Raw genomic sequence first — 21,774 nt, 5'->3', positions numbered from 1 at the left:
GGCTAGAAAGACACAAGGCGTTCCGGTCAGCCGGCTCTGTGTGTGAATTGATCATTAAACACATCAGTTTAATGAAGCAAACTTGCACCTACATGAAAACAACAAGGCAGATGAAACACATCCGTGAAGACACACAAACCCTGATGCTTGTTTGGGTTTCAGAGACTTACACATGCACCTGCACATAGAGACAAACACCAATGGCTACACACACACACACACACACACACACACACACACACGCTTAGACGTATAATCAGAGCATTTAGACGTGTGATCTAACTAACCTAATGTGACTGTCAGAGTCTAAAAAACATCCCTAGACACACTTAACAAAGTGAATCATTTACTTAAACACCCACTGGTGCTAGCCATTAACACACACACATGCACTAACCGTCAGCATCAATCTTACACATGGACATAAGTATACCTTTAGTGTTTGGGGTCACTGTTCACATTAGCAGTACTTTATTTGACAGTGTGGAAGGAGTATTTGCAATCTAATTTCTTTGAAAATGCACCACAATTGACCCATGATAAAGTTAATTAGTAAAAAAAAAAACTGTTTTCAAGAGTATTTCTTTCTAGTATGTCATTTTATTTTGGCCTTGGCAGTTTTAAATGATGGCAGTGTAAATGTTTCCGGTGACTTTTTGTCTCTCATTGAGTTATTTATTATATTGATACTATATTTTTCACAGTATTTAATGCTTTGAAAAGTGTATGGCGGATAAGAATTTGCTCTTATGTTCACCAAGGTCGTATTCATTTGATCAAAAATACAGTAAACAGTGATATTGTCAAATGTTATTGCAATTTAAAATACATGTTTTCTATTTTCATATGTTTTTTTTTAGTAACTTATGAGGACAAAGCTGAATTTTCAGCATTATTACTCCAGTATTCAGTGTCACATGATCCTTCAGAAATCATTCTAATATATGGATTTGCTGCACAGGAAAAATGTCTTATTATTGTTGACTTGTTGTTAAAAACAGTAATAATTTGAGGAAACTGTGATACCCTTTTTTTTCCAGGATTTTTTGATAGAAAGTTCAAAAGAACAGCATTTATTTGAAAGAAATAACAGGTAAAAGTCTTTATCCGTTTACTGCATCTTTGAATAAAAGTATTAAAGTATAAGAATCTATCTAAACCTAATACTTTGGACCCCCCCCCCCCCCCCCCCCCATTTATTATTAATGTAATGCAAAATAATAATTATTACCCTCATTACTGCAATGCAAAAAAAAGAAACAAATAAATATATAGTAGTATTTATTGCGCTGTCTTTAAAAAAAATCATTGTACAGTATTACAGTAATGAGAATCTAATGAGAATCCACACATAGAAAAAGAAATAGGAATGAAAAGCCACATCTGGATGCATTACGCTACATTACACTTTCATGCTGAAAAAAATAAGTGCGCTCTTACTGTAGCTCAATCCTTTTCCTGGATATTTACTGTACCTTCTGGAAGGGTTTAGTTCCAGCCCCAGTCAACACACTTGCTGAATTAGTTGTTTCAGTTGTGTTTCATTACAGCTGGAACCAATCTCTGCAGGAGGGAACGGTTGGTGAACTAGTGATTAAGGTTGGCAAACACAAAAGTAGCTGATTCCAGGTTGGACAGAGCCAGGAACTGGTAGGAGGGGAATCTCCCTGTGGATAATTTGGAGAATAAGTTTTACCTCACAAATAACTGGGTATTAATTTAGTTATTGCAGTCCTTAAGACTGACAGTGCAAAATAAGTAAAGAACGGCTAATTACCCACTGACTGATGTGGGTTAGAACGAGCCCAAATTAGACATCTGCTCTGGTTCTGCTGACACCCTTAGGGAGGAATGTATCGAATCAGAGACTTTTAATTGTAAGATTGTCACCAAAAATTATGTCTGAAATGACAGAGATAAGGAGTAAGAGAGCGATTAAATTATATGATAATAATCAGAGCAGTGTGGCTATCAGAGTCTGAGGGCCACCAATGAGATTTAAAGGAACAGCTCACTTAAAAATAAAAAAAAGAAGAAGAGAGAATACTGTTGTGTTTCTTTCTTCTGTGGAATAGAAGTTTTCATATGTTTCACCATACCGGAACATCATTTTCATATGCATAACAGATATTAGTGTGATGCACCATCAAGGTTTTTCACTAAATACAACTTACATTTTCATCTGTTCATCTGTTGCTCACAGGCTGTTGCTTTTTCTGTTTTATAACCTTGCCAGGTTGTGATCACTGTCATTGTATGCTTTTGTGATATTGTGTGATAAAATTCCCTTTTGTGTTCAGCTGCAAGAAAGAAGGTCAGATTTGGAATAGCTATGGGTGAGTAGCTTAAACAATGACTGAATTGTATTATACATTTTTTTGGATGACATGTTCATTTAATAGTGTGCGTCTTCCCCCTTCTTTAAAGGACCGCGTGCCTTTGGCTCAGTGTACACGGTCAGTACCTACCCCACTAAAATTTGTCCTGTGACCTTTCTCCTCAAAAACACACTCGCTCGCTCACACACAAAAACAACACACACTGCTTCCCTCCCTTTTAATCTGTCAGCTCATGGTCTATTTAGTCACGCACCCTGATTGATGCAGCACCATCAATTTAACCAAGCTCTCTCTCTCTCTCTCTCTCTCTCTCTCTCTCTCTCTCTCTCTCACACACACACACACACACTGTGGCAAGCTGCTTTAATATTAATTCCTTTAATGTGTTTTAATGTTAATAGTACTTATACTTTATAATTACTAGTGTGTCATCCAGACTAGTATCCCTTTTTTAATTCACTACAGTCTAAAAATAAATCCAGGAGACCCATTTCTGCAACTTAAATAAATGCATGGTTACTTGCAAGTTAAAAATGTGAATGTATTGATTTACTTCATCTTTCTGTGAGGTTGAAGTTTTGTGGTTATTGTGCTGAAGAGTTGTGCATGTGCATGAAGGTATACTCAACAATGACTAAATGAGCAATGGATAATGCCATTGTCATGTAATGTTTTATTTGTTCATTAGATTTATATGTTAAATAAGTTGGTTTGTGTTATGTTAGCTGTTTATTTTAACTGAAAATAATAAACGTGACATGACTTTACTAGTGCCGAATTGCAGAGCTTGTGCAAACATATTCACGTTACTATGAGATGATTTTCTTATACTGTTTTTTCATTTTTGCTGTGTTTATTTTGTTATTGAGAGGAAAGTACGCAGCACATATTTACATATTCATCTAAACGCCACTCTCAGCAGAGTGGGCGGCATCAGATGTTTGCTAACAGTATGTCGCTGGTCACGTATTTCGAACTTCGTTTTGCCCCTAAGTGAAGAAAGAAAAAGAACTCCACCGTGAGTATCGGGGCCTTAATGATATTAAAAACTTGCGTTTAATGCTACAAATTATTAAGTTCCCCTAACTCACAGTTATTTGTTGGATGAACATAATTTAATTGGAAATTGTCATAGCTCAAAAAGATTGATGGTTTAATTGCAGTTAGATTAGTTACAGTTCTTTTTTTTTTTTTTTTTTTTTGGTAACTGATTGTGTTTTTACTACAACTATTCTAGTTTTTTTTCTAGTACTAACTGAATATATATATTTTTATTCTAGTCAGTTTTTTTTTAAAGAATAAATGTTAAATCAGCTTGCCATACATACACAGATAGTACACACACACACATACATGCGCACATGAGAAAGCGACAGCGGATTACAACCTCCAGCGCCCGCGCGCACATCTGCCTGGATGTTTACGTAATATATACGGTCTCTCTACGAGCTTCGGGTCAAAGAGACGGCTTCTGTTTTGATTTACACAACATCTGATATTTTTGTAACGAGCCATGTCACCGTGCGTAAATACGCGCAAGGTTTCCGCGCCGTCCCTTTAACCTGAAAACGAGTGGATTCTGTCACCTCAGTACGCAATAAGACCTTTTTTCGTCGTTAGCGACTGCGTGGACGCCACTGGTCACTTCACTGGGCATGTAAACGCGTCTTGCGCCTCTCTGCGCACTCGACCTTTCAACGATGAACGGCGAGGATGTGCTGGCGTTAACGGCACCGTTAGGTCGCCTGGTCCCCTGAAGATGCGCTGGATGTAAAAGTATAGCAATGACCGCATGTGTGAGAGAGGGTGCTTGAGTGTGTGATTGAACAGGATGGGGAAAGAACAGGAACTCTTGCAGGCGGTGAAGACGGAGGATCTGATTACCGTCCAACGGCTCCTCCAGAGACCCAAACAGGGCAAAGCGAGTGAGTATCACACCCACCGATCTTAAATGTCTCATCACACCCTCCACACACCCCCTTGCTATTGCTTCAATGACCACTTAAACCGACGCGGCTTTTGAATATGTGATATTATATGGCAAAGCACTTTTCTTTAGCGAAATACATAAATGTGTGGTGAACAATTTCGTGCATTTTCAATCAATTCCCTCTAAAGAGCATGTAGAAAAATGACTTTGTAGGCCTTCTGTATGTAAGTGTCGTATAGCTACGCGTCTAGATTGGGAACCGAGAATCGTTTCTGGTTAAGGACCGCTTACATTTTTAAAACGTACCAAAACTAAATTATTTTTGTGGCGTTCACGAACGCTTCTCGTGCATTTTTTTTTTTTTTTTTTTTTGGAGCACCCTTTACGTCCTGTTCGATATCTAAACGAAACGTTCCGTTTAGTGACTCAAAATCATACAGCGCGGCAGGGTCATCCAAATGACTCTGGCGTGAGTCGGTTCTTTTTTGTTATTATCAGCGCAGACATCTACATTCGCTGAATATAACGGAAGCGTTCCACTTTTGTCGCGTCGCTCAGTATAGATGGATCGTCAATACTTGATGCTCGCTGTGGCGGGCCGCGCCAAATCCGCTTTGATGTCCAGATGAGCGCGCGCTCAGATATGGCAGGTGGCTCAAGATCGCCAAAGATTAAAGAGATGGAGTATTGAAGGAAACATGTGCAGATGGATATTGGCATTTTACAGTTATGGCTCATTAAGAACCTGACTATTCTTCATATTATATAGATTTATAATGTCGATAAATAGATAGGCTACCATCTTTATATTATATCAAAGTACCTGTTATTCCTATCAGAGGAAACGTTGTCCTTATTTTATTTCCAGCTACCTGTAGGTAGACAGATAGATATATAGATAGATAGATAGATAGATAGATAGATAGACAGACACAGACAGACAGACAGACAGACAGACAGACAGACAGACAGATATAGATAGATAGATAGATAGATAGATAGATAGATAGATAGATAGATAGATACCATCTTGTTTGTCCATGTTGGGAAGCATGAGGCTTGGGAAGGGAAGAGGGATTATATTAGTGAAAAGCGCCAGATGTCAGAGTAATAAAGTGTGTGAGTACATGAGAGAGAGAGAGAGAGAGAGAGAGAGAGAGAGAGAGAGAGAGAGAGAGAGAGAGAGAGAGAGAGAGAGAGAGAGAGAGAGAGAGAGACTCAGCTGTTTGGGCGTCTGTCCATTATGACGTGTAAAGGGGCGTTCACGCTGACAATCTTTTATCATTGGAGGTCGCCAGGTCACATTACTGTTTGAAATAGGTCCACGTAGCCTATATGTAGCTTGTTTTTAGTGAACTTTTAGTAGGCTATTGCATGACCACATGCTTTTTTCTGAGGCAAGTATAGAGGCCCATTCACACCAAGAACAATACCTATAAACATATCCATAACAATAACTATACTAGCATCCACACCAATGCACAGTTACATTATAAGCATGCGCTGCAGTTTTGTGATCTGTCACTTTAAATGTTCAAGGTCTTTAAAGTAGGATGGATTCTGATTGGCTGTCAGTGTTTTGATCTTTCATCAGCTGGAAAAATTGTTTTGAAAGTGATTCCATGATATAATTCCTCTGTGGCTTTATCATTATAGTTGTGGTGTGAACACTGCTATTCCTTTACATTTAGAATGATTTTATAACTGTTGTATAATAACAACGTATAATATAGTTATCATCCTTGAACATCCCTTAAAATGTTCTGTTATCATTATAGTTATCATCCTCGATGTGAACGGGCCTTAAAACAGACAGTTTTATCTATCTGCATCCATATTGAGGATAGAGATCGTATTTGACTGTTTTGGTGGGTCACAAATCATGCTCGTTTGGAATAGCTTTCCTCTTATTTATACAATGAATCCTATACTACAGTCCTATACTATACATACAGTGACTGTTGCACAAGATCAGGCACACGCCACACAAACATACGCGGACACATGCCTATAATTGAAATGCAATTACCACTTCCAGTGCTGGGTAACATCCCAGGTGGTCAGAGATGCATCTCCTGCTATGGTAGGAGGGGCGGCCTGAAATGAAAGCAGGCCACTCTCTCTCTCTCTCTCTCTCTCTCTCTCTCTCTCTCTCTCTCTCTCTCTCTCTCTCTCTCTCTCTCTCTCTCTCTCTCTCTCTCTCGCTCTCTCTCTCTCTCTCTCTCTCTCTCTCTCTCTCTCTCTCTCGCTCTCTCTCTCTCTCTCTCTCTCTCTCTCTCTGTGTGTGTGAGAGAGACAGTATTACAATAATAGCTGAAGATGCCCTTCTTTTCCTTGTGTTGGTAAAGAAACAAACCTTTTTTTCTGGTGCTTTTTTAGATACCATCATCTAGAAAAAAAGAGCACAGTTTTTTTTTTTTATGTATACCTGTTGAGTGTGTGTGCTGAATAAAGACATGAATGAAGACATATTTACCTTTGTAGATATTATTTTAAGAGAGTAGTTATTGTTTTCCTCTGAAGGCATAGTAAAAGTGAGGATCAGTTGATGTGTCAGTATGCCAGACTGCATACATCCTTTCTGTGATAGTTGCTAAACCCTTGCTAACACCTTTATGTCAATGTCCAATATGTTCTGCTGTTGGGCTGTAGATCTCAGAAAGCTACATCATCTCTCAAGAGACTCATAAATTAAAATGTATGTTCTCTAAAGGTTTATTACATGATCTCCTTGAACTTTCTTTCCCTTGACCTTTGATACCATTTCCCTCATGCTTCCCCTGAAACTACATCAGAAAAAAAGTGCATTTAACACAAATTCTGCTCTGTTAAAATACAATATATAATATATTGTATATCTTTATACTGTATATATGTATATGTTGTTTCAACTGTGGTGTTTGAGGGAGTGGCCATTGACTCTTGAAGATGGATACTTAATTAGGTAGGCAGGGCAAAAAATAAGGATTGTAAATAGTTGATGCTGGTAATTAAGGCTATAGTTGCTTTAATTCAGTTTAGTGTTAATAATGCGGTTGTGTGCTAATTTATGCTGTTTTATTATGAAGCCACCATTATGGAGGTTAGCGCTTTAATCAGTCTAAACCTTAAATTTGTTGGCGACACTGGGTACATTCCAACATTTCTTTTGAAGCATTGTCTGCTTTTGTAATTTTTATGAATGAATGTGTATATTTGCGAAAATAACTGACCTGATATAAAGTACATTTAACTAGTCATTTCTATGTAGATAAATCACATTTGTGCTTCCACATACCTTTAAATAGTTTAAAATCAAAAAGTATTTTTTCTCTCCTAGATCTCTTTTAAACAACATATGTTGCTCACCATTATCTGAACAAATTGATTCAGTAGAGCAGATGTCCTTAGACCTCCAAAAAGATTAAATTAGTGCCTGTAAAAGATTTATATATCTTAAGCAGGTTGATTTGACACCGTTGCTTCGAGAAACTCCTTCTTGTTCTCGAGCAGTTAAATGTTGTTCTTGCATGGGCAGTGATCACTGATCATTGACACCAGGGCACTTTAAACACCTGCTACTGCGATTAGCATATAGAGCAGTAAGTAGATTCCAGTTCCGTTTGAGCATTTCCAAGAATTTTCCTGTTTAATATGACTGAATTAACCACATCAGATACATCAATTCATGTAATTTAATAAAAAAATATCTTCAGTAAGTAACAACACATAGTTTAACTTTTTGTGCGTGTAATACAAAGTCTTATTTGATTTGGAGATGTGAAAAAAATTCATTACTTCTCATGTTATTCCAGATCTTTTATGAATGACAAGCTACGCGCAGATTCATTCAAGCAGCAGAACAGATGGAAAGCAGGGAAAAATCAAAGCATTTCAGAAATGTTTGTTCACAGCATAAATGGTTTTCAAAAATCCATGCACAAAGAAGCCCATTTGACCTATTTTTAGTATATTTCTGTCACTGATTTCATTTTCACATGGTTCCCAAAGGTCTTAAGAGAAAAAAGAAAACCCAAGTGCACTAGATGTTTGATAATTTACCAGCTAACAGCATTTGTAATAGTTTTGTATTTTCTTTTTTAAGAATGAACATATAGATTTGCGTATATTTGACCTTATATGAAGTAAGTGTAACTAGTAATTTGACCTATTTTTTGTATATTTCTGTCAGTGATTTCATTTTCATGTTTCCCACAAGGTCTTAAGAGATAAAAGAAAATCCAAGTGGACCAGATGTTTGATAATTTACCAGCTAACAGCATTTGTAATAGTTTTAAATGGTAATTTTGTTTATATATATATGCTGGTTTGTGGTTGCATTTAGAGATTAGTATATTGTAATATAGCCATAAAATAAAAGATGGATTGTTGCATCAGATATGACTGCAGAAAACTTGCTTGAGGCTAGTTTTCTTGGCCGGATTATTCGTTTTCTGTAAATGTGATTTTCTGACAGGTTAAATGCATGAGTGTCACTTTAAGAAGTGATGGGGACAGTGGAGTTGAATATGAGGATTGAATGTCAAGTATTAATCATCTGTCTAACCTGACATTTTTTCAATTGGGGGTCTGTGAGGGTTCTTGAACGTACTGCTTTGGGTCAGTGGACTAAAATGTGAAATGTATTATTTTATCATTGTTTATTTCTAAATGCAGTTAATTTCTTCTATTGTTTTTTAATTGAAAGAAGCTACGACGTACTGTCTGCTAATGTTATAAATAGGGCCTTTTACAAAGTCTCGATTTTGTTTTTGGGGTCTACTAGAATTGGTTTTCATGCTTGAATATTCAAAATACACATTATTTTTTCCAGATATTTTACATTACTGCAGCACCTCAGTAACGCTCTGTTTAGTTCCAGTCTATACTTCCGAAAAGTGTAATGTGCTCTGATTGGTTGGCTGGACCAGTCTGTTGTGATTGGTCAACTGCTTCAAGCGTGTTTGGGAAATGTCACGCCCCTTACCATAACAGCGAGTTTCAACACACTACTAATGCAACTCAACCAGGCCTTGTCCTTTTTTTGCGTATGCGTTGGGCGGGAATGATTTAAATGAGGAATATATGTTCATTCCTGGAAGAAAACTCAAGACTACAGCCGAGGCTTTCAGAGAGTTTAAGAAACAGTGCGCACTGATAAGAATCAGACCTCAAACAGCAACATTAAACACTAAAGAAAGTTGAAAATGTAGCATAAAAGCATAATAGGTCCTCTTTAATAGAAGTTATTTGGAAGAGGTTCCTAAGTTGGAAAATGTTGGCATCCTTTGGGCAAGTGTTATCACTTTGTGTATGAGGTATTTTATTTTCTAATCTTTCTATTTTAATGAACCAAACTTGCCTCTGTGGATGGTTATCAGGAGTGGCGGCACATTAGTTTTGTGATTTCCGTACAATAGATAGCGAGTCGGAGAAAAAAAGCTGATGCTTTCTGCTTACTGATAACAACCTCATTGAGCAGTCAGCAAAATATTAAAAATAACAAATTCCAGCACTGACTCATTCATTATCGCATACACAAACAAAATGAAACCCATGCTTGACAATTGGAACTGCTTCCCGTGTATCAGATAAATCCTTTTCGAGGTGGAAACAGGCATTGTGTTTGCAGATTCACAAACTTGAGTGATGTTTTTGGACTACAGTTACATTGCTTAACATGAACTTACTTCATTTATATTCATGTGTAACTGTTTTTCTGCAACTGTGCCTCTTCACAGGGCCTCATCTTTGCACAGTGTGTGTATGTGTGTGTGTGTACTATAGCCACCGTGTACGGTGTGAGCAGGACATTCCCAAACCAGCGAAAAGAAAATGCCAGAACACATCAGCTCAACCAGCCATGAACATCAATGCACTCTCAGAAAAAGAAAGAGGGAGTGAGAGACAGAGAAGGAAATACCATTTATCTCACCCTAAAGGAGAGCACATGAGAACACGCAAGACTTCATAGACAGAAATGTTTGTATGCGTATCCCACATCCAGGGACTATATATCACTACACTACAGATATATTCACCTCAATTGAGACTGGTACATTTACACACTGGTACATTTACATATTTTGCATTTAACTCTCTGATGCATGGTGAACACTACAGATGTGTAACTCTCAGAATGAATCATTTTTGAATTATTATTTCCATATTATTAAGATATGGAATCATTATGTTTGTGTTTAGAAGTTTAAATAAACACAAGTGTTGTTATTGTTAATTGAAATTGAATTAAAGTTGAAATAAAATAAAATATAAATATAATCTGAAAAGCTTGAACTTAAATAAGTTCAAATGAAAATTAGAAATGTTGTCTTGGCAACTAACTGAAATAAAATAAGTTGAAGTTGAAGTACTAAAATTACTAAAACTGAAATAATAAAGCAAAATAAAAACTAATAAAAATGACAAAACCACATAATAAAATGATTAAAACTTAAACAAATATAAAAATATAAAAATTATTAATAAATACTATAACAGTATATAAAACCAAAATAACACAATGATTAAGATGATTATTTTTTTAACATTTGTGTTTTAAAAATTCCTTCATCACAGGGTTAATTCTGCCATCTTGGGTCTTTTATTTAAAGCACTGACATTCCCAATTGATGTTTTATTAGCTTGGTTATTCAGCCAAAATTGTAGTTGTAAGGCCACAGGTTATGATTTAGCTTTGTTCATTCAAACATTTATTGTGTATTTTTTTACGTTTTTGGTTCCTTGAATGCTGTCTGACCTTAGATCAAATCAGAAGATGGAGTAAGTGTGTTTAGTAGCAGTTCAATTACTTGCATCCAGCTCTTTCATGCATCCATAACTGCCGAATCTTTAAAGTGGGTTTTACGATGGCTTCCCCTGTACTGGTTTTGTCGTTGTCATTGTCAGATCTTCGCATTGTAAACTCAAACTGATCCGTCCGCCGTTGAAGCTGACACTGATTGGTTGGGCTGTAATTTTCCCGGACAAGGAGGTTTCATTGGACTTGAGGCCAAATGTGGAGTTGAGAATGTGAACGCTGAAGATTCATCTGTGTGTACAAGGCCAAGTGTGTGCGGTGCTGCACTTTCAACAGGGTGACACAGATTCCTGCACAGGCCGGTTACTCTGACCAGAGCCCTTGTGTCCTTGAGAAGGGCACTTAACCTTTTGCTTTGGCTCCATTCTGTGTATCAATGTTCCTGTTAGAGTCTAAAAAAACAACAACTCCTGTATTGAGTATCTATCCAAGTCATAAGGTGAAAACGGCGAAAGAAGATCATTCAGTACAAATTTAATTTTGTCTAAATTGCAGATTCATATAAGCTGGTCCTTTTCATGGCTAATATGAAACATTTGGTGGCAGATGTATTTCATTTATTTTTTTCTTCTGTTGACTTTAGTTGTCCACTTCACTGTGGCATTTCTAGAGACACTGCTGCTATGTGAAGGAAGTAGACTTTTACAACATCCCAGTATTTACTTGGTAAAATGTATGTGTATCCATCCATCCATCCATCCATCCATCCATCCATCCATCCATCCATCCATCCATCCATCCATTTTTTGGTGTCATTTATTTTTATTTATTTTGACATTCTATTCATTTCTGGTTAATAATTATAGTGCTTCAACTTCGACTTATTTCAGTTTATTGCCAAGACAACATTTCACATTTTTGTTTAGTTTTAGATTTTCAACTAATATATTTTGTTTTATTTCAGCTTTATTTTAATTAACCCTGTATTTTAATTAAATAACCCTGTATAACAAACTAGCTTGTTTTAAGTATTCAGATGACATACTTATTAAATTAGGCAATAATATTGGTCTAAATTTGCTTCTTCAAAAGAGTAACATACATTCTTTTTTTTATTTACTCACAAGTGCAATTGCAAAGCCCTTCCGTCCACATGTTGGCAGAAGTAAAGGTATAGGAAAGAAACACACACATTTGCACAACAGGCAGCAGCAGCGTGGTGTGTGTGTTGTCTAGCACCTGAAGCTGTTGATGTTAATGTGTAGTAAGATATTTCAGAGGTTATGGTAGGTCAGCTGGAGTCTGGACAGCACAGGTTTTTGCTGCATTGAGCTGAGCTTGACAGGTCTTGTCTTGGAGATGAAAACAGAACAAGGCAGGCCTTCACTAAAATGACTTGTTGTGCTGGTTCCGCGTGTGTCATTTTGTAAAGCTGTTGTGGGTTCATTCTGGGATTTGGAAAATAACATCTGAAACATCACACCAAAATAAACATTGTGCCATCATCTACTCACCCTCATGTTATTCCAAACAGGACAGCATTTAAATCGCTACTCACAGAAAATCGTATCTATTTTATGGCTTCAGAATACTTTAAGCACAAATATACATTTAATGTTGCTTTTTTTTATCTTTTTTTGGAACTTATCAGTGCCTGGGTAGAGTTGCACCAGACTTTCGTAAGTTTTTACTTAAATTGGAACGTAAAGTCCTCACTAGGTACACATTAATACTAGCTGGTTTGTAACTAAGTCATACGTAAAGTCCCACCGAAGAGCCTTGAAACGCGCAGCTTTATTCAGTATTTTGACGTAATTTCCACAGGGCGGGACATATCGAACAGCCCCTCCCCTTTTTTAAAATAGCCAATTGTGTTTAGTTTATATCACTACTAAACTAAAATATTTAGTAGTGCATGAGCTGGTGCCCCTTTACGTCACAGCTAGGCTAAGTTAAGTACGTCACAGCTAGGCTAAGTTAAGTAACTTACTGTACGCAAAGCTGGTGCAACCTGCACCAGATGCTTTAACTGAATGGAAAATAGATATTTCAACGTTCTGGTTCTCTTTTTAATGTAAGAAACAAAGTCAAACAGTTTTGGAACAACATGAGGTTGAGTAAATGATAACAGAATTTCTTGTTTGGGTGAGACTTTTCAATTTGATGCTGACTTCAAAGGAAGCTTCACATTTTGTTATATGATTCTGCTATGGAGAAACGGCAACAAGAACACAGCATGAAAGTACTTCATAATCTCCTACAAGCATAATTTCAACTCGTTTGTGATTTTGTCCTCAGCTGGGATTGTCTCTTAAATAACTTAGTGACTTTAATGAGGATATTATCATTCTGACTCAAATAATAGGAAGATTACCCTCAAAAACATAGGGAGCATGTTTAAATAATCCTCTACACAAAGGGAATATAAACAGTTGGTTTGCTCTTCCAACAGTTCTTCCAGTAAATATATTTCATATGATATATCATATTTCAAATATATTTTATACTCAAAATATTGTGATATTGCTTGTGAAATAGTATTTGAGGTCTAAGGCTATATAGGAAATAATTTGCTCATTGTTTTTCACTTCCATGCTTTATGTTGTTTTTCTTACTCCTAAGATGAACAACTGGTGTTTGTGTATGTGGAGACATTGTACATGCTTAAGTACTGTTATGCATAAAACTATTTGTCAATTGAGTGACCATGGCAATGCTGAGCATCTGTATTGGCTCAGACTAGAGCCGCGTGTCTGGGCATCGGCATATTGCACATCCGTTTTTTATCCTCTTAAGGCTCTGTGTTGGTGTGTGTGTGTGTGTGTGTGTGTGTGTGTGTGTGTTTTGGTGGGGTAGGCTAATCCTTGAGGTGACGAGAAATGACCAGAGGAACAAAAACAACACTGTTTCTGAACTTGAGATCTGAAGCTGCCTTTTCTTGTTGTTACATTGGATATTATTAATATTAAATTACTTATCTCATTACAATGGTGCACATACACCAGCAAGAAGCATGTCTGCCAATCAGCATATATTTAACATTTATCAGACTGCAACAATACCCACTTTTCCAGTATTGTATTTTTCCAGTTAATTTTTCCCATAAGGATAAAAAAAAAAAAAAAAGTCGTTGTTAGTCGTGAACCAAACCAACTAGATATGAGGTGAACCACAACAATGATTTGTAGCAAAAATGTAGACAAAAAGGCAAAGGTACAAGACTGTGCACATAAAGGCTTTTAATGAGAGAAAGAACTACAATCCCATGAAGCATTGCAAATGACGTAATCAAATAAAAAAATTATGGAGAATTATAAAGCTATTGATTTAAAGATGTTGATTATAAATCTTTAGAATCACTTTATTTTATGTTTATTGCAAAATAGGCTTATACAATTTTGAGAGCGAAGGGCCATTCATCTGATTTATTGGAGATTTCTTTGCAGAATCATGGGTAATGTAGTTTTTCACCAAGAATGATACTGTTCAACATGATTATAAAAATTTTTAAAAATTGAAATAATGCTGATGGCTTCAACAAAAGCATCATTGATAAACAACCTCAGAGCTCACAGTATAGTACCTATAAGTCTGTATTTAAAGGTATAGCAGAGGATGTTTTACTTCCTGGTGGGTAGTCTAAACTAGTGGTCCTCCTAATTGTCAATCATTCTGGTGAATCAATCAAACTTTTCAAAAAGTGGAGAGGGCGGGTCTTATCTAAAATTTGGAAAGATCCTCCGCTATACCTTTAACATTTTAAAAGTTATTGTTAAAAAGACTGTTGCACATACAGCAGACCTCATGCGCCGGAGAAACAAGTGTGCAGCCATCTTTAGAATTTTGTGTTTGAACTTTCGTTTTTGCCGTAGCTCTGTATATTTCCATAGCATCGCTGTTGAAGAGTAATTAGAGTTAAGTGTAGAGTTAATGAAAGTTAACATGAGCATTGTAATGTTTGAAGCGGATGTCAATAGACCGGGAAGATTTTAAAACGAGCTGTTCATTCAAAAATATGTAAGATCTTACCTTAATGCTATGGAAATACAAACCGGAAGACCGAACACAATGAGCGCAGCGCTGAAAAGGGGCGGGGCTACATAAGGTCTAGAGTGGAGAGGAATTTTGGACCAATGAGATTTCATGGTGGGCGGGGCTGTGTAGCACAACACATTCGAAAATAGAAACCAAGCGATTGACAAGATATCCTGAACTAGTTTGGACAAAAATGTTTGGATTTACATTGATGAGATATAACTTTGTCTAAAGCCCTATTCGGATGGGATTATCTTTACAAGGGTAATGTAATTTTACAACAGGACGTCTGTAATAGTAATGGCCAATTTGCATGGGATAAGATATCTCAGTAAAACTAGCAGAAGTGGGTGGAGTAACCCGATTTGCGCATCGCCGACACCCTCCTGTCGTCATGTGTGTATTATGTTGCTTCCTGATATCACGTGCGCAAACAACCTATATTTATATATATATATATTATGTCTGGTCGAACGATGTAGGCCTATTAATTAACTTCAGATTGGATTGTGTTGGTAATAGGCACTTACCTAATGCTAAAAGATGTTTCGTGCCTCTAAAACAAGTGCTTTAGATCTTCTTTCTGATCTGAATGGTATGTGGAAAACACTTGAGTTTTGCCACAGACTTGTCCCAGCGTCTAGAACGCAACTGAAGCTTTTTCAAGCGTCTCCATACTTGAAAAACTGCGGAAAACTACTTTTAAACAGGAAATTATTAAATATTTACGTACATATTTACAGCGGGTCTATTCGCACGGGATTAGTATTACCTGAGGTAATTTTTCCGGACCTTTTTCCTGAAGGTAAAAGTCGCCGTAATATTTACTGACATTGTCCGTAATGATTACTGAGATGGCACATTCGGACGGGACTAAAATCACAGAGAAGATCTGGTAATTATTACTTCACCCCACCTCTCCGTGTTAAACTACAAAAAAAAGCTATATCTTTTTGATACTCCATATATAGTTATCTGGAGAACTTTTTAAACAAGTCTATTTAATCTCATTGCTGTCTAGGAGGAACTTTTCTATGGGTTCCCTCATATGTATTTTTAGAGTCTAGTGTGAAACTGACAGTCACGTGTACGGCATGTGAGGCCAAACTAGTGGAAGAAAATGGTTGTTCTCTCCATGTTTCTCTCTCTCTCATTTTCTTTTCACAGTCAGCTTGCTTCAGCTTCAGGCCATGGCTGCTTTAAACTGAACACAGTTAGATGATGCTGAGGGATGCTGAGGGTTTGTGTGTGTGTATTGTGAGAGTGTGTGTAAATATGCTGTGCACACTAGTCCTTTTTTTGGTGGTATTGAAGAGACCGTGGTACATTTACTTTGACACAAAGAACCAAATATAACTCGCAGAATTCAAAGGGAGTAAAGTGGTAAATGTGGCAGTATATGTTCAGCATGTGCTTTGCAATTCTTCCTATATATAGTGCTCATGCTTTCGGGTCATTTTAAAATGATAATCATTAAATATAATTATAGCTATGGGTTAGAGCCTAAGAATGGGGGGAGACAATGTGTTTGTGTTTGTGTGTGTGTGTGTGTGTGTGTGTGCGTGTGTGTTGTTCAGATTATTGTGCTTGTCCCAGATTATGCTCCAGAGCTGAGAGATTAAATTACTTCCTTTTTAAAAAAAGAAAACAAGCATGGAGGAATTCCATTATTATATGCATTTTTTTCTGAATTATATATTAGGTCACTCAAATAATTTTCTCACTGTGCCATTGTGTGCAGTTCTTTATGTTTTTAAAGGTGAATCTCACATCAGTCTAAAATGAAGGGATTATATTTTTACATTACATTTTGCATAAAGAAAGGAAGACAATTTTTCTCATTAGATTATTATTAAATTAAAATGAATGATTATATATTAATGAATGAATACAACTGAAATAATATAGAATTTATTTAGCATTACTCTAATGGGAAAAAGAGTTAGATATAGATTCTCGATATAAATAGATTCTTATTACAATTAAATTAAACAATACATTTGTATAAAATTACATTATGAGGCTTCATTGCAATGAAAATAATGCCACAATTTAATTTCTTTAAGCAAAATATCAGCACTCCACCCCCCTTCTTTTTCTGATTTTGTTTTGAATTATGACCTGGACATGTTCTTGAAAGGTTTGGTGAGATTCACCCATAAAGCATATCACGCCTCCAGGACGAATCTTATCCTCTATAAATTATACTCCCTTTCCATTTCCTCTTGTGGGAGTTCACTTGGGTAACCTTAATCTAATTCCTGAATTGTGAATATTAACCTCAATGTCAGTTCCATGAAAGGTGTGTGGCTCTCGACACCTCTTTTGTATTGAGCTTGTGTTGTATCCTTCACTATCTTCATAACCACTGATAAGGCTGGATAAGTCTTGGCTCGTCCCTGCAGGGGATTTGAAGCTCAGTAAGTCATGTTCTGTGTTCACCCTATCGCGCGTATAGCATCAATATCATGCAGCTTGACAGATTAATGTTGCATTGGATTGGAATGTTGAACATTCCGAGGTCCTTGAGTATTAAATGTAACATTTCTTCACACTAACTATGAGGTTCTCAAACATAAAACAGCTGATCTATACCATTAGACAAGCAAGTTAAGAGTAAGTTATTAAGGTTATTACCTTTATGTCCCATGCAGCAAAAAAAATTTTTTTTTACAATGTTGCATTTTGGTTGCAATTATGTTACATTTCACTAAAAAACACTACTTTGACCCGCCCTAAAACACTGTAGTTCTAGCTGAGACTGGAAGAGTTTGGTTCATGTTGTCGACATGTCGAGAAGACGCTGTTTTCTGCGCTGCATGCTCTTCAAAAGGATGAGGACTCACGCTGGAATTATGAAAAAAGGACGCCAACATTACTGTTCATATCACATCAAGCGCTGAGAAAGCCTCTGGAGATGAAATTCAGATATGGTAAAAGACGTTTCATTTCTGACATGCGCTGTAATTGGAACTGTTTCAGATGATGTGCAATGTGTTTTATGAGAAAATGAAAGTGTTTTTTTGACCTTTGATGCATGTAAACCTGTTGTAGGAGACATCCAAAACAAAATTAAGAAAATATTAAATAACATAATGGGGGCACTTTAAAAGTTACATGGGTATCTGTCACATTGGGTACATTTGTAAATTAGTATTTATCACAAACTTTTTGCAATTTTAAAAGATAGTTCACCCAAAAAAAATTAATTCTGTCTTCATTTACTCTCACCCTCATGTCATTCCAAACCCCTATAACTTTCTTCTGTGGAAAACAAAAGAAGATATTTTAAAGAATATTATATATATTTATTTTTTGCTATTGAGATTTACCTATAAGATGCTTCTTCACATAATTCAGAGCTTCTTCCCCACTCTTTTCTCTCTCAACTCTGTTCTTTACCAGTGTTATTTTAGTATTTATCCATAATGTTCCTATTGTAAGCCACACCGGGTGAATTACAGTGAAGTATCAATATACTGATACATTACTGTCATTTGGATCTAGACAGAACCTGCGGGGCTGAGCATTTGCTCTAGAATTGATCTGTGATTGTGAATCTGATGTTAGTCAGTCACATGCTTGTCTAGGCGTCTGTGTCGTAGGCTGTCAATAAATTGATTACATAATTACTAACAAAATGAAGTACAATGTAGGGGCTTTAAAACTGCTGCTTTAGTGCAATGATTATCCCTTTTTCTTGAGAACAAGAGATAGTGATAGAGATAGAGATTCAATAGTGTTAACAAGGTGTGAGAGCCTAGGTAATTTATAGGCTTTCATGCAGCACTAGAGTTGGATTAGAAAGTGCAGAACAGGCTAGACAAAAACGGTGTGTTTTGAAAGTAAAGTGTGTCATTTCTGTTCAACACTGTAAATGCAAAAATAAGACTGTCCTGTGGATGTTGTGTGGGCATATGGTTAATCTGGCCCACAGCCTAACTTTGCCTAATTTAATATAAAAAAGCAGTACCGCTTCTTCATCATTAACAGAGGGCAATGAGGGCATCTACATTTAATCCTCCATATGTAGCATGAAATCACCATGCTACAGGTGGCCTCCCATTGGCTGGATGTTTCAACAACTGTCTTGATTTTATGTGGTGAAGAGACTGGTATTCAAAAGCCAGAGAAGGTACAGAACATAGAGTCATGGCTATCAGAGGGTCTGAGTGCTACTTGAATCTCTGCAGTGAGAGATTGTAGGTTTATTAGGAACTATTAGAGCACATTTTTTTTATGTTTCCCAGCTGTGACTTTCTAAATTTGTCAGTGTGCTGCATAGCTAATTAACTGGTTCATGTCATGATGGCTCAATAATACTTAAGTCCAAAAACATTGCCTTATACCCACAATAGCTATGTTTCCATCCAAAGTTGTGAATTTAACTTTTGAGAATAAAGCAGCGTTATGTTCAAAGGAAATTGGCACTAAAAATGGAAGTTGCTGCAATCAGGGAAGCCACTGTGGCTCTTTTTTTCCTGCATCATAAATGACTTGCATCTCAGAGCTCTCAGACGAAACGCAATAAACGCTTTCATAATATCTTGTGTTCGGATTCCTGGTGTTTGGGAACTCAATCATGTGAGACACTTCTGGAAGGGAATTAAACCAAATCATTCTGATGACAGACTTTGGCTCAGGCATTTCAGAATGATCAAACCAACATTTGAGATGCTGTGCAATGAGAAAGGTCCACTGGTTAGTCCAGTTATCCAATCACATCCACTGCGCATCGAGGGATTTATTAAAAATAAACAATACAGCTTCTTCACCATTAATAGAGGACAATGAAGGCATCCACATACTAGCATTAATTGCCAGATTATATCCACCAAATATGAAGATTCTATCATTTACTCATCATTATATCTTTCCAAAATATGACTTTCTTTCTTCTGTAGAACATAAAACAGTAACCAGCTTGTCCAAGCGGCTCTTTTTCTTACAATGAAAGTGAATGGTGACCACAGATGCAAAGATGAATTTTCTGTAATAACGACTTAAATTTCAGCCTGTTTCTCACACACAGCTTTCTGTGAATGCAGAGGACTTGGAATATAGTGCACAAGTCAAATGAACTAGTTTTAATGCATGTACGCTACTTTTTGGAGCTTGATATGGTTTCATTATAAGGAAGAGAGCAACTCGGACATTCCGCTAAATCTTTCACTTTGTGCTCCATGAAACTAAGAGTTTGGAACGACATGATGGTGAGTAAATGATATCAAGATTTTCGATCATGGGTGAAGTAATCCTTTAAAAGTCCGTAAACTGTATGGCAATATAACGCCAGGGATTGAGTTCTTTTTGAGAATTACTTGGGGAGAAGTCTTGTTGGGTTTCAGGGGAAATATATGATTTCAGCATTTGCCATGACAGATGATGGATTATATCATCTTAACCTTTAACCTTTTGTAGATTCCCAAGTCTTGCACACTCTGCAACACTCCAGCTGGGTCTGCTGTGAATAAACTGAATGCAATATTGAAAGAGGATCCAAGGGAAGATGAGTAATAAAGAATGTTTAAAACACAGGAGGTTTTGTGCGCTCGTGAGCAGGGGCTGGGCAACACTGATTTTTTTTGTCATGGTTAAGGTCAAGGTTTCCATAGCAACAGGCACCATTGAGGTTGCAGTGATAATGGTATGAATAATTTATCACATGGAAGGATTATGACTGAGTTCCAAAACACCTCATGGTGTGTGACTGTATGTGCACCTGTTTGTATGTATGCAAAATGTATGGTTCTGCCCTTAACTTCTTCCTTTATCATGATACCATCACCACCGTTACTAGACAGACATTGCATGGCAACTTCAGGTGAGGAATTGCCATGGTATTTCTGTCACATTCTCTAATTAGCATCACAGTGACATCGAGTCGTCATGGAAATGCTCATTTGCGTTTTTCTCATTCCATTCCGTTGTGTTTCTGAAGGTGTCTGGGAGTGTGTTTGTCGAAAATTAGATGCTTAATTAGTTGTATATTAAATGTGCAATAATTACGTATCTATTAATTTAGAGATAAAGTTGAATAAGGAAATTAATGAACTAATTTATCATCACCACCACCGTATAAGCATAATTGATTAGGCTGTGATCAGCGAGTATGAATAATAATGTCATTCATACATAATTAATAGCTTCTTAAGCATGTTTAGTAGAATAAGACTGCTATTAAGGTCAAACGAGCATCACACACACATACAGGTTGTTTATTTCACAAAAAATAGTGATATTTTTTCTGCATTTCAAATTTCTGTCGCTTTCTGTCTGTCTCACTCCCATCTCTGTCTCACCCTCTGAGAAGGCTGCCATCTGGACCACTTTCATTTAGAGCACACACACACACACTCACACACACATACATCTGGAGATTAATGTATCAAGCCATAGACATTTGATGGAAATATCACCCAGAATTTAATGCATGATTTTGATTAGGATTGTCAGTGTTTTGCTGTGATACGTCATTGTGTGAATGGGTGGTTTATAACCAGCTGTGATTAAACAGTTTTGTTTGAGTTTAATGAATGGAAACTCTACCTGCTCATGGGTTTGGCTGAGAGGAATCCCCTCTGTGACTGATCCACTTTGACCTTTGACCTTAGTCCTCAATATAAACATGGTGGGAAAGTATTTTATAACTGCTGACTAGGATCCTGCTTCAACGTTGTCACAAACGGTTGCACAAACGTGAGGAAAGGATCTATTTGCAGCAGTGTCAA

At 36.7% G+C, this 21,774-nt stretch overlaps 1 protein-coding gene across 1 annotated transcript in view; it reads left to right on the top strand.

The window, feature by feature from the left end:
• Positions 1 to 3,700: 3,700 nt before the first annotated feature.
• Positions 3,701 to 21,774, top strand: part of LOC309495088 (caskin-1) — a 54,590-nt gene continuing 36,516 nt past the window's right edge. The window contains exon 1 of the mRNA XM_082164634.1: positions 3,701 to 4,264. Coding sequence (XP_082020760.1) covers positions 4,171 to 4,264 — 94 coding nt within the window. The 5' untranslated portion in view covers positions 3,701 to 4,170. The remainder of the gene's footprint in view (positions 4,265 to 21,774) is intronic.

Source organism: Leuciscus leuciscus, assembly GCF_965113295.1.
Source record: "Leuciscus leuciscus genome assembly, chromosome: 3".
Taxonomy (NCBI): domain Eukaryota; kingdom Metazoa; phylum Chordata; class Actinopteri; order Cypriniformes; family Leuciscidae; genus Leuciscus; species Leuciscus leuciscus.
Note: the sequence above shows the minus strand (reverse complement) of the source record. Positions and strands in the feature narration are given on the sequence as shown.